The sequence below is a fragment of the Hypanus sabinus genome, chromosome 7, assembly GCF_030144855.1.
Source record: "Hypanus sabinus isolate sHypSab1 chromosome 7, sHypSab1.hap1, whole genome shotgun sequence".
NCBI classification, from domain to species: domain Eukaryota; kingdom Metazoa; phylum Chordata; class Chondrichthyes; order Myliobatiformes; family Dasyatidae; genus Hypanus; species Hypanus sabinus.
The window spans coordinates 105,329,100-105,344,020 of NC_082712.1; the positions used below are offsets into that span (position 1 = coordinate 105,329,100).

The window sequence follows — 14,921 nt, forward strand, 5'->3', positions numbered from 1 at the left end:
AATAAAATAAAATTCCACTGGGATTAAATTATATTAAAGCTTAGGGATGGACCATCACCTTCACAAGTTTATTCATCCACCCATGCAGAACAAATGGCAAAGTGTAATATTACACACATAGCTGTAAAGCAATAAAATAAAATTCCATCACTTTCACAAATTTGCTCATCGTCTCATTCAGAGCAAATGTCAAAGGGAAAAATTGTTGTTAAATCATTCATGCAATTGTGAGTGTCACAGCACAATTGTTACTAATAATGTTACCAGGTGCCATTTTTCGTCCATCTGCGTGACAGCTACAGGTTGTAGTTCCTGTTGTTTTTGGCATTACAGTTACTACTGTAGATGGTGTGGGTTCTGGAGTGGTGGTCGTACTCTCACATCTTCCGGAATACTTCATAATTTCACAATCCACAGTACAGAGAGTGAAGTTGCAGAGGCCTGATTTCCCTGCAGATGTCACAATCGCCTGACCTGGAGAGAAATTAAAGAGGATCATTAAAGAAATTAAAGAGATGCAGATGCTGGAAATTCAAACAACAACAGACAGAAAATGCTGGTGGAACACAGCAGGCCAGGCACCATCTATAGGAAGAAGTGCTGTCGACCTATATAGAGGTACCCATCAGGACTGTCCCCTCAGCCCTTTATTATTTCATTTGGCTTTAGAAGCACTTGCTATTCTGTGTAGGGTATTAGGAGAGGGGATAAATTACATAAAGTTTTGTTATACGCAGATGATTTATTAGTTTACATTTCAAATCCTAAGAAATCTATTCCTTCTATGTTATCAGTATTTATGGAATTTGGTACTTTTTCTTGATATAAACTTAATTTACATAAAAGTGAATTATTTCCTATTAATAATTATTTTGATTATTATGATCAAATACTTTTTAATATTGCCAAAAACCATTTTACCTTGGTATCAAAATTACAAGAAATTTTAAAGACCTATATAGGTATAATTTTTTCCCTTTAGTTGAATATACTCAACAGACGCTTTCCAAATGGTCACCTATGTCGATGTCATTGATTGGTCGAATAAATGCTATAAAAATGGTTATTCTACCGTAATTTTTATATATATTTCAAGCAGTTCCCTCTTTTGTTCCAAAAACTTTTTTGATAAAATAGACTCTCTGATTTTGTCTTATGTTTAGAATAATAAAAGCTCTAGTGTGAATAAACTTTTATTGCAAAAATCAAAAATGATGGAGGGCTGGCTTTACCAAACTTTAGATTTTATTATTGGGCAATTAATATTTGCTATATTACTTTTTGGATTTATGATATAGGTGACCAAGTTTGCCCGTCATGGTTACAGCTGGAGGAAAATTCAATAGTGGGGTTTTCATTAGCTTCTTTATTAGGAGCTCCTCTTCCCTTTTCATTTTCCAGAATAGGTAAACAAGCTCTTAACCCTATTGTTAAACATATTTTAAAAATTTGGTCTCAATTTCGTAGATTTTTTGATTTAAATTATTTTTTACTATCTAGTAATATTTTTATTCTTTTTTGGAGAATATCCTTGTCCATGAAGGTTCGGAAATGACTGGAAGGATTATTTTTTTTTCTCTCTTATTTTTTACGTTTGTCCTCATTTGGACTGCCCAATCTTTCTTTTTTTTCTTCCTTTTTTTTGTTTCAGTTTAGTTATTGGGGTTTTTCTTCCTCTATCAATAAAATTTCCAATCTTTTTTTTACGATTGCTATGAGGAGTTGTAATTTCTCTCTGACCATTGTATATATAACAGCATAATATATTACCTATTTGATTTTGATATTATATGCTTTTTATTTTTACTATTGCTGTTTATATGTTTTTTATATTATCTACTTGTTAAACTGCTCTTTTGATTTGTATATTCTCTATTTGAAAATCAATAAAAAGATTGAAAAAATGAAATGAGACAGTGGAAGTCACAACGAGGCAAAGTTATTCATTTGCTTGTGTGTTGTTGGGTGAGATACTGATTACATACATTTCTGAGGATTGTTTTGCTCAATAGCAAAGAGTTTACTAAATGATGCAAGTCGTATATTCAACGGCAGGCCGCCAAGCACTGACAATCAATTTTCCTTTTATTGGTAACACTGTCTGCATCATCATGTCATGTGATTGTTGAATGGAACATCAAATCTGTCATCTCATCCACAGTAATTTGAAGTCAGCAATTGTAATCCTGTTCATAGTGAAGCAAGAGTATTGAACTAATGCATCCAATTCTGTTACGCTCTGATAGAAAGAAACTGAAACCTGTGCAGGTGTGCAAAACAGGTTTATGAAAGAGTTTTGCTGATTACAGACAAGTTTCATGAGATGAATTTGGCTGAATCTGTGATGCACTTATCTGGTGCCCTAGAAAATATTGAAGTGCTTTATATCTTGTATCAGAAGCTGAGGTGGGAGCTGATTCAAGAGTGCAACAAACAGAGTATACACTGTTTAATCTGCGATGCACATTCCAAATCTCTAAGAACAGAATCAAGCATTTCAGGTGTGGTAATCTATTCAGAGGAGCGGTATAGAGTGAATGCATTTACTGAGAGAGTGTGCGGTCTGTTTTCACTTGCATGGTATCAGAGGTGGTAAATAAAATAGAGGTGTTTCAAAGGATTAAGAGACCGGCACTGAAAGTGCAGAAAATGTAACAATGTGGAGTGCTGCACACTGAGGTACGATATTGCTTCAGTTGATCACTAATTTAACTTGTTTGGGACATCAACATGGCCCAAAACATTAATCCACATTGCATGTTCTTCTCTGTTACATTTTTAATGGATTCCTGAATCTACTTAACACTCACAGCTGTAAAACAATGAAATAAATTTCGACTGTGTTTCAATTATATTAAACGTTTCGATTGGAGCATCACCTTTACAAGTTTATTCATCGTCTAATTCAAAACAAATGTCAAAGGGAAAAATTACTGTTAAATCACTTTATGCAATTGTGAGTGTCACAGCACAATTGTTACTAATAATCTTACCAGCTGGCATTTTTCGTCCATCTGCGTGACAGCTACAGGTTGTTGTTCCTGTTGTTTTTGGCGTTACAGTTACTACTGAAGATGTTGTGGGTTCTGGAGTGGTGGTCATACTTTCACATCTTCCGGAATACTTCATAATTTTACAATCCACAGTACAGAGAGTGAAGTTGCAGAGGCCTGATTTCCCTGCAGATGTCACAATCGCCTGACCTGGAGACAAAGTAAAGAGGATCATTCTGTTTATTTTGTATTTGTAAAGAAAAACCATGCACTGATAAAACAGATTCATTCAGTGGAAACGATGAAAATGGTTCTGGAGGCGTGAATATTATTTCACAAATGATTTGCCACACCTTGAGTTTCTGGACAAAGCTTCTGCAGATGGAGTGCAATTATATGGTACCACTCAACTATCTCAGTGTACAGTCTGTATTGAGATGGTCGAAGTCACAATGAAGCAAAGTTATACTTTAGAATGTGTGTTGTTGAGTGAGATACTGATGACACACACTTCTGAGGAGTATTTTGCTGAACAGCAAAGAGATTAATATCATGCTGCAAGTGCTATATTCAATGACAGACTGCAATACACTGACAATCAATACTTCTAGTATTGGTAACTCTGTCTACATCGTGATGTCATACCAACTTTAAACTGAACGTGAAATCGGCCAACTCATCCATAGCAATTTGATGTCAGATGTTGGAAAGATGTGCTCTTGTTGAAGCAAGCCTATTGAAATAATGGATCCAATTCTGATACACACTTATTGAAAGAAACTGAAAGCTGGTAAAGAATACAAAGAAAGTCTTTGGGAGAGTTTTGTTGATTGTGGACATGTACCAAGAGAAGAATTTAGCTAAATCTGTGTTGCATTTCTCTGTACCTTGGAAAATGTGCAATTGCTTCATCAGAACTCTCAGAGTCTGAGGAGTGAACTGATTGAATACTATGCTGTAAAAAGTGCCTCAGAAAGAGTATACATTGGATATCTTCTTTGCAACTTCTAAATCTCCAAGACATGAATCAAGTATTTAAGGAGTGTGGGGATCCATTCGGTGGAGCTGCATAGTGTGCGTAGGTACAACGAGAGTGTGGTGGGCCATTTTTCACCTCCATTATGTTAGAAGAATCAAATGCAAAATTGGTGTGAGGAGATGTGTAGTGAACACTGAGAAAATGTAAGAATGCGGAGTTGTGCATGCTGAGGTTACATATTAATTAAATTTAGAAGTGTGTTTAACTTATTTTTCACCTCTTTGGGATGCAAAATAACTATGCCTGTGCCATACATTTGTATTCTAACAATTAATATATTGAGACCATTTAAATCACATCGTCAGAAAAAGTAATGAATTAATTTTCATTGCGATTCAATTTTGTCAAAGCTTCTGAATGTACCATCACCTTCCCCATCTGATTCATTCTACCATCCAAACATTTTAACAGGAGACATTACTGTCAACGCAATTCATGGAATTGTGAGTATCACAGCACAATTGTTACTAATAATCTCACCAGGTGCCATTTTCCGTCCATCTGCATGACAGCTACAAGTTGTTGTTCCTGTTGTTTTTGGCATTACAGTTACTACTATAGATGGTGTGGGTTCTGGAGTGGTGGTCGTACTTTCACATATTCCTGTATACTTCATAATTTTACAATCCACAGTACAGAGAGTGAAGTTGCAGAGGCCTGATTTCCCTGCAGATGTCACAATCGCCTGACCTGGATGCAAAGTGAAGAAAATCACTCTGTGTTTATCTCCATTTAATATAACATTAAAAAGAAAATGTCCTGCACTGATAAAACAGCTTCATTCAGTGCATACTATGGAATATGGTGCTGGAGATGTGAATATCAATTCACAAATGATTAGCCTCATTGGGTGTGTCTGGAGAAAGCTTCTACAGATGGAGTGCAATTATATGGTACCACTCAACTATCTCAGTGTACAGTCTGTATTGACAAAGGTATTCATTTGATTATGTGTTCTTTGGTGGGATACTGATTACACAAATTTCTGAGGAGTATTTTGCTCAATAGCAAACAGTTGACTTTAATGCCGCAAGTTCTATATTTAATTACATGCTGCAAAGCACCTACAATCAATATTCCTGGTATGGGAACACTGTCTAAGTCGTCATGTCATGTCAACGTTGAACAGAACATGAAATCTGCCATCTCATCTACAGCAGTTTGAAGTTAGCAATTGGAATCATGGGTTCAAGATGAAGGAAGGGAAACGAAGTAATGCCTCCAATTCTGTTACTCACTGCTTTGCAATTGTGAAAAGCAGGTTTAAGACAAAGTTTTGTTGATTACGGATATGTTCCATGAGACGAATTTGGGTAATCCTACGTTGCAGTTATCTGGTGTCATGGCAAATCCTGAGGAGCTTTATATGTTGTCTGAGAAGCTGAGGAGGGAGTTAGTTCAAGGCTATGATGAATAGAGTGCAATAGACAGAGTAGACAGTAGACATCTCTTTTTCAAGTTCCAAATCTCTAAGAAGAGAATCAAGCATTACAGGTGTGTGGAGGTCTATTCAGAGGAGTGGTATAGAGTGAGTGCCATTACTGAGAGAGTGTAGGGTCTGTTTTCACTTACATGCTGTTAGAGGTGGCAAATAAAATAGAGGTGATTCAAAGGATTCGAAACAAGCACTGAACGTGCAGAAAATGGAACAATGTGGAGTGGTGCGCACTAAGGGACGATATTGCTTCTGTTGATCACTGATTTAACTTGTTTGGGAATCACCATGGCCCACAACATCAATCCACATTGTATATTCATCTCTGTTACATTTTTAATGGATTCCTAAATCTATTTTACACACACAGCTGTAAAACAATGAAATAAATTTCCACTGTGATTCAATTATATTAAAGGTTTGGATTGGACCATCACAAGTTTATTCATCGACTCATGCAGAACAAATGTCAAAGGGAAAAGCTGCTGTTAAAACACTTCATGGAATTGTGAGTGTCACAGCACAATTGTTACTAATAATCTTACCAGGTGCCATTTTCCGTCCATCTGCATGACAGCTACAGGTAGTTGTTCCTGTTGTTTTTGGCGTTACAGTTACTACTGAGGATGTTGTAGGTTCTGGAGTGGTGGTCGTGCTTTCACATCTTCCAGAATACTTTATAATTTCACAATCCACAGTACAGAGAGTGAAGTCGCAGAGGCCTGATTTCCCTGCAGATGTCACAGTCGCCTGACCTGGAGACAAAGTAAAGAAAATCAGTCTGGGTGATATTAAAAACAATATACTCTGCATTAATTAAACAGCTTCATTGATGATTGATCCAGTCAGAACAAGGCATTGATGTTTGTGTGAGTGTGCACTGTCTGGCAAGGTACTGAATGTGCAGATTCCTGGGAAATATTTTGCTTAATGGAACAGCGTTTCCTTTAATTCCACACATTTGATCTTTAATAGCATGATGGAAAGCAATGACAGTCAATGCCTGGTATTGGGAAATCAAGCTACATTGTTAAGTGAAGTTAATTTCAAACATCACATGGAATCTGGCATTGCACCCACAATAACTTTTCGACCATAGAAAACATGGGTTCAAATTGAAGCAAATGTAATGAGGTATTGCATCCAATTGTGTCAAAATCTTTTGAAGAAAGTGAGAGCTGAGCAGACTTTGTATGGAAGACTTTATATCTGTCTTGACTATTGACATATACTAGGAGAAGTACTTGTCTAAACCTGTGATGCTTTATCGGGTGTCTCAGAGGAAGAGGACTGAGTTAATTCAAGGCAAGTAGTGAAAGTCACAGACAGAGAATACAGTGGATACCTTCTCTATAAGTTCCAAATCTCTCAGAGCAGAGGTCAGGCATTTCAGGCGAGTGTGTATCCTTTCAAAGGAGTTGTATAGAGTGAGGGCATGTACAGGCAGAGTGTGGTAGTCTATTCACTTCCATGATGTTAGATGCGGCAAATAGAATGGAGGAGTTTTAAAGAATTCTAAACAAGTACAGAGAGAAACTGTAATAATGTGAAGTTGTGGATGCTGAGGTTCTATATTAATTTCATTTATAACTTTGTTTGACTCATCTGTGTGGTAGTGTAGTGGGTTACGCTTGTTACTCTCAATTACAGCTTCCACTGCTGGCTAGTAGTCTTGAGAAAAGGAGAGCTGAATGTGTAAGTCTCTCCCATAGTCCTGTATACAGCTTCTCCAATAGCAAGCCTCATGTAGTGCCTCCTCACTGGTGACACACAGAAACTGAACTCCTCCTGGACTCAGGCTGAACTACAGAGGACGGGGAGGAGATCTGGTCTCTGCACGAGTGGCAGGCAGGTCTACCAGGGTGTGGACATGCCCTGGTGCTCGTCAACCAGAAAAACGGGAAAAACGGAGGCTATGGGAGTAAACCCAGACAGCAAATCTGAAGTGGAGATCCAAGGTGGCTGGAAGTCATTGAACATCTTTCTGGCAATTCCTGCAGCCAATCTCTTTTTTCTATGATCTGTTAGGAGGAGTTGTGGTTTCTTGTTCATATACAATAGCTTAATATTATATGACTTTGATAGTATATATCCCTTTGGTTGTTTGTACACTGTTTGCATTATATGTTTGTTGTAACTTCTCCTCTGATTTGTATCCTTTTTTTGTTTAAAACCAATAAGAAAAGATTGAAAATGAATTCCTGCAGCCAAGCTGATGCCAAATGTATTGCTTCATATGGTTTCCTTTGGACTACACAGGTGAGTCAGAGAGAGGAATCCTGATGACTGGGCATCTCAGGATCTCCATACCTTGATGGATTGTGATGAACACCATCGTCACCCATTGTCCTTCAAGATAGGTGGATACCAATGAACATCTGTATTCTGTTTTTTCTTTAATATCTTGAGACTATTTAACTCACATTGTTAAGAAAGGTAAATAATTAATTTTCACTCCAATTCAATTTTCTCAAAGCTTTTGTATGTACCATCACCTTTACCATCTCATTCATTCTACCATCCAGACATTGTTATCAGGACACATTATCATCACAACATAACTGTTACTAATAATCTTACCAGGTGCCATTTTTCGTCCATCTGCTTGACAGCTACAGGTGGTTGTTCCTGTTGTTTTTGGCGTTATAGTTACTATTGTAGATGGTGTGGGTTCTGGAGTGGTGGTCGTACTTTCACATATTCCTGTATACTTCATAATTTCACAATCCACAGTACAGAGAGTGAAGTTGCAGAGGCCTGATTTCCCTGCAGACGTCACAATTGCCTGACCTGGAGATAAAGTGAAGAAAATCACTCTGTGTACATCTGGATGCAATATGACATTAAAAATAAAATATCCTGCATTGATTAAAAAAAATGGTTAATTCCTAGCGAACTAGGGAAAATATTTCTGGAAGTGCTAATATCATTGTATTAACTATTGGCAACACTTGAAGTGCCGGAACAATGCTCCAGCCATTGGTACTCAATTTCATCCAGTTGTACCTCTTTCATCATAGACAAAACTGGAGGTGTTGTTTGTTATAATAAGGCAAGTTTGTTTGATTGAGTTGTGTAAGATAACGAATATGCACAATTCTCAGAATTCTATTGCTTGTTCACATACGCCATATTTAAATGGCACTTGTTGTACCCTTGAGCATATGTTGTTGTGGTGAACTATGTGCCTGTCGGGACACGCCCCTGCTGACTGCTCCTGTGGCTCCTCCCACAGGCCCCTGTATAAAGGAGACCTGCGGCCTGACGCTCGGCCTATGTCTCCAAGACCTTGTATGATAGACACTCACTCCTGGTTCCTTCTTCCAGTCAATAAAAGCCGATATCTCGCCTACGTCTGTGTGAGTTATTGATGGTGCATCAGTTGTCAATCAATAAGAATCAATATTGCTTGTGTTAGCAACTCAGTGCTGTTGATCTACATTGTAAACACAGTGTTAAACCAGGCATCTCATCCATTGGGTGTATCAGCTGCAGTCAAGTTAAAGCAGTTCTATTGCATATCAGTCTGGTATCCCATTGTGGAAAGACTGAGGATGTGCAGAAGGTGCAGTTGAGTTCTATGAGGATACCACCTTGATTACAAGGCTTATGCTATGAAGAGGGAATGCCAAATATGGGATATTGTCTTTGGTGTGGAAGAGGCTCAGGTGTGACCTAATTCAAGGTTATTAGAATCTGAGGTTTGTAGCTAGTGTAGACAATGTTTTATTTTCACAGCTTCTAAATCTGTATGAGCAGATTTCATTTACTTAATGTGAGAGGAATAGATTCAAAGGAGATGTATCAAGAGTGTTTGGTGCCTTGAATGTCCAGTAAAAGTGTTAACCATATAACCACATAACAATTACAGCACAGAAACAGGCCATCTTGGCCCTTCTAGTTCGTGCTGAACGCTTACTCTCAGCTAGTCCTAGTGGCCCGCACTCAGCCCATACCCCTCCCTTCCTTTCCTGTCCATATACCTATCCAATTTTACTTTAAATGACAATACCGAACCTGCCTCTACCACTTCTACTGGAAACTCGTTCCAAACAGCTACCACTCTCTGAGTAAAGAAATTCTCCCTCGTGTTACCCTTAAACTTTTGCCCACTAACTCTCAACTCATGTCCTCTTGTTTGAATCTCCCCTACTCTCAATGGAAAAAGCCCAACCACGTCAACTCTATCTATCCCCCTCATAATTTTAAATACCTCTATCAAGTCCCCCCTCAACCTTCTATGCTCCAAAGAATAAAGACCTAACTTGTTCAACCTTTCTTTGTAACTTAGGTGCTGAAACCCAGGTAACATTCTAGTAAATCTTTTCTGTATTCTCTCTATTTTGTTGACATCTTTCCTGTAATTTGGTGACCAGAACTGTACACAATACTCCAAATTCGGCCTTACCAATGCCTTGTACAATTTTAACATTACATCCCAACTCCTATACTCAATGCTCTGATAAATAAAGGCCAGCATATCAAAAGCTTTCTTCACCACCCTATCAACATGAGAGTCCACCTTCAGGGAACTATGCAGCATTATTCCTAGATCACTCTCTTCTACTGCATTCTTCAATGCCCTGCCATTTACCATGATTGTCCTATTTGGATTATTCCCCAAAATGTAGCACCTCACACTTATCAGCATTAAACTCCATCTGCCATCGTTCAGCCCACTCTTCTAACTGACCTAAATCTCTCTGCAAGCTTTGAAAACCTACTTCATTATCCACAACACCACCTATCTTAGTATCATCTGCACGATATTAATACGCAGCAGCCTTTCCGGACTCTGGAGATTGCCAAACATTACATGGATTTTCTGGTGTAGTCTGTTTTGTCATGTGCTTTTGTGATATCATTCTGGGGGAACGTTTTCTCATTTTTTAACTGCATTGCATTTGTGGTTTCTGAATGACAATAAACTGAATCTGAATCTGAATACTTACTAACCTAATTTACCACCCCATCATCCAGATCATTAATGTATATGACAAACAACATTGGACCCAGTACAGATCCCTGAGGCACACCACTAGTCACCGGCCTCCAACCTGACAAATAGTTATCCACCACTACTCTCTGGCATCTCTCATGCAGCCACTGTTCAATACTTCAATATTAATACCTAACGATTGAACTAACTAACCTTCCATTCAGAACCTTCTCAAAGGCCTTACTAAAGTCCATATAGACTACATCCACTGCTTTACCCTCATCAACTTTCCTTGTAACCTGTTCAAAAAATTCAGTAAGATTTGTCAAACATGACCGTCCATGCACAAATCCATGCTCTCTGTTCCTAATCAAACCCTGTCTATCCAGATAATTATATATACCATCTCTAAGAATACTTCCCATTAATTTACCCACTACTGACATCAAACTGACAGGTTGCTAGGTTTACTCTTAGAACCGTTTTTGAACAATGGAACCACATGAGCAATACGCCAATCCTCCGGCACCATCCCCGTTTCCAATGACATTTGAAATATTTCTGTCAGAGCCCCTGTTATTTCTACACTAACTTCCCTCAAGGTCCTAGGGAATATCCTGTCAGGATCCAGAGATTTATCCACTTTTATATTCCTTAAAAGCACCAGTACTTTCTCCTCTTTAATCATCATAGTTTCCATAACTTCCCTACTTGTTTCCCTTACCTAACGTAATTCAATATCCTTCTCCTTAGTGAATACCAAAGAAAAGAAACAGTTCAAAATCTCCCCCATCTCTTTCGGCTCCACACATAGTTGTCCACTCTGATTCTCTAAGGGACTAATTTTATCCCTCTCTAACCTTTTGCTATTAATATAGCTGTAGAAACCCTTCGGATTTAATTTCTCCTTACTTGCCAAAGCAACCTCGTATCTTCTTTTAGCTTTTCTAATTTTTTTCTTAAGGTTCTTCTTACATTCTTTATATTTGTTGAGTTCCTCATTTACTCCATGCTGCCTATATTTATTGTAGATACCTCTCTTTTTCCTAAACAAGTTTCCAATATCCCTTGAAAACCATGGCTCTCTCAAATTTTTAACCTTTCCTTTCAACATAACAGGAACATGAAGATTCTGCACCCTCAAAATTTCACCTTTTAATGACCTCCATTTCTCTATTACATCCTTCCCATAAAACAAATTGTCCTAATCCACTCCTTCTAAATCCTTCTGCATCTCCTCAGTTAGCCTTTCTCCAATCAAAAACCTCAACCCTTGGTCCAGTCCTATCCTTCTCCATAATTATATTGAAACTAATGGCATTGTGATCACTGGACCCAAAGTGCTCCCCAACACATACCTCCATCACCTGACCTATTTTATTCCCTAACAGAAGATCCAACACTGCCTCTTCTCTAGTCGGTTCCTCTATGTATTGCTGCAAAAAACTATCCTGCACACATTCTACAAACTCCAAACCATCCACCCCTTTAACAGTATGGGCTTCCCAGTCTATGTGTGGAAAAATAAAATCTCCCACAATCACAACCCTGTGCTTACTACAAATATCTGCTATCTCCTTGTAAATTTGCTCCTCCAATTCTCACTCCCCATTAAGTGGTCTATAATGCACCCTTATGTGTTACTACACCTTTCCCATTCCTCAATTCCACCCAAACACCCAAATATAAATAGAACACTTATTCATTCTAAGAGCACCTCCCAAACCCACAACCTCAATTCCTCCAAAATAATCTCCCTAGACGAGCCCTCTAATCTATCCTGCCAGAGCACCATTGTAATATTTTCTCTGACAAGCAAAAAAACACCTCCCCCTCTTGTCCCTCCGATTCTATCACACCTGAAGCAACAAAATCCATGAATATTTAGTGCCAATTACACCCCTCCCGCAACCATGATTCACTAATAGCTACAACATATTTCCAGGTATCAATCCATGCTCTAAGCTCATCCACCTTTCTTACAATGCTCCTAGCATTAAAATAAATGCATTTAAGAAACTCTCCACCTCTTCCTCTCTGTTTACCTCTAACAGAACAAAGAACTTTACTGTCTTCTTTTTCTTCCTTCTCCCATACATCTGTTCCTATGCTCTGGTTCCCCTCCCCCCTCATATCTATTTTAAATCCACTGGAGCCTCTCTAGCAAACCTGCATGCAAGAATATTTGTCCCCTTCAAATTCAGATGTAAACCATCCCGCTGGAACAGGTCCCACCTTCCCTGGAAAACTGCCCAATTATCTATAAATCTGAAGCCCTCCCTCCTGCACCATGTTAACTTTGAACAAAGACAACTACAGCTCAGTACAGGCCCTTGGGCCCACAATGTTGTGCCAACATTTTAACCACATCTAAGATCAATCTAATTTTTCCCTCCAACATAGCCTCCATTTTTCTATCAAGCATGTACCCAAGAGTTTTTTAAATGCCGTAATGAATCTGCCTGGTGGCACAGTGACATCAGCACCAGACTCTGGAGCAAAGGTTCCCGAGTTCAAATCTAGTCGGGCCACTCCCGGACATGCTTTCCATCCATGCCGGGTTGACTCCGCGCTGTGAAAAGGACGTGGGGGACAATTCATAGAATCTTTCCCCCAAGACAACCACTTGAAAAATAAGTGATCACCAAGGCTCTGGCAGGGAATGGCACACAAAAAAATGTATCTGACGCTACTCTACCCCTAGCAGAGTATTCCATGAACTCACCACTCTCTTGAGTAAAGAACTTATCCCTGGCATTCCCCTATATTTTTCCCCATCACCTTAAAATTATACTTCCTCGTATTAGGCTAACATTCTCTGGCTAACCACTCAATCTATGCCTCTGATCATCTTAGTATCAATTCACCTCTCATCCACCTTCACTTCAAAGAGAAAGGCCCGAAGCAGTTCAACCTCTCCTCATAAGACATGCTCTCTTATCCACACAGCATCCTGTTAAATCTCCTCTGCACCCTCTCTAAGTCTTCTACGTCCTTTCTATAATGAGACAACCAGAACTGAGAACAATATTACAAGTGTGGTCTAACCAGGGAATTAGAGAGCTGCTCGCAGCTCTTGAACTCAATCTCTTACTGATAAAGGCCAATGCACCATATTCCTTCAAAACCACCCTATCTAGCTGCTCAGCAATGTGGAGCTCAAGATCCCTCCATTCCTCCACACTGCCAAGAATCATGCCATTAATCCTGTATTCTGCCTTCAATTCAACCTTCCAGAGTGAACCGCTTTACACTTCTCTGGCTTGAATTCTATCTGCCATTTCTTAGCCCAGATCTCCCTTCTGTCAATATTACACTGCAACCTACAAAAGACTTCTGTACTATTCACAACTCCACCAACATCTCTGTCATCTGCAAACTTAGTAACAAATCCTTCCACTTCCTGATCCAAGTCATTTATACAAAATCACTAGCAGTAGGGGACTCAACACTACTGGTCACCCACTTGTTGGCAGAATAGGATCCATCTATAACTACCTTCTGCCTTCTATAAAGGTATAAGGGCAGACATAGAGTTGAGAGTGGGTACTTTTTTTCTTTATTTCTTAATACCACAGGGTCTGCATTTAAAGACAGAAGGAGTATGTTCAAAGGAGATGGTCAGACCAAATTCCTTTCTACAGAGTGACTGGAATTTCTGGCAGCAATTTTAAAGGCTTCTTAAAGAGGAAGAAGTGTTCTAAAGAGAGGATGAGGCACTATGGTTAACAAGGGCAGTCAAAGACAGCATAAAAATAAATGAGAGGGCATATAATATATCAAGTATTCATGGAAATTTAGAGGATTTGGAAGCTTTTGAAAACCAACAGAAGGCAAGTAAAGAAGCAATAAGGAGGGCAAAGATAAAATATGAAGGCAATCCAGTCAATAACATAAACGAGGATACAAAAAGTAATTTTTTTCAAAGAGTAAAAGAGAGATGAGTGGAAGAGTAGATATCATCCCGCTGGAGAGGTAGTGGTGGGGAACAAAGAAATAGCAGAATAAGTTAAATTTTTCCCAGAGGATGGTGAATTTGTGGAATTCATTGCCACAGGTGGCTGTGAAGGCCTTGTCATATTTCAGACAAAGGCTAATAGGTTCTTGATTAGTCAGGGTGTGAAAGATTACGGGGAGAGAAAGGGGTTGGGAGGGAAATGAATCAGCCCTGGTCAAGTGGTGGAGCAAGTTTAATGGGCCAATTGGCCTTATTCTGGTCCTTTGCCTTATTGTCTTCTGGTCTCGTAAGTTGTTCAATCACATACCAACTCAGATGACTCAAATAAACCAATTGCACACAAGACTCTAAGGAAGTGCTGCAATTGCTTATGGATTGTGGAAAAGATACAAATGCAAACACCAGACCAACATGGAGAATTCACAGGAGGACCATGCTCTCTAACATTAGTCACTCAAGCTGCAAGCAATGGATTTGCCAGAAAAGGACTTGAGTGGTAGCGAAAGATAGAAGCAGAAGAAAAGAGTTTGGTGGAATGGGGGAACAGGAATAGTGTA

At 38.8% G+C, this 14,921-nt stretch overlaps 1 protein-coding gene across 1 annotated transcript in view; it reads right to left on the reverse strand.

Annotated features, from left to right (window-relative positions):
- Positions 1–459: 459 nt before the first annotated feature.
- Positions 460–14,921, reverse strand: part of LOC132397522 (mucin-5AC-like) — a 98,386-nt gene continuing 83,924 nt past the window's right edge. Inside the window, exon 29 of the mRNA XM_059976353.1 lies at positions 460–474. Within this exon, the coding sequence (XP_059832336.1) occupies positions 460–474 (15 nt within the window). The remainder of the gene's footprint in view (positions 475–14,921) is intronic.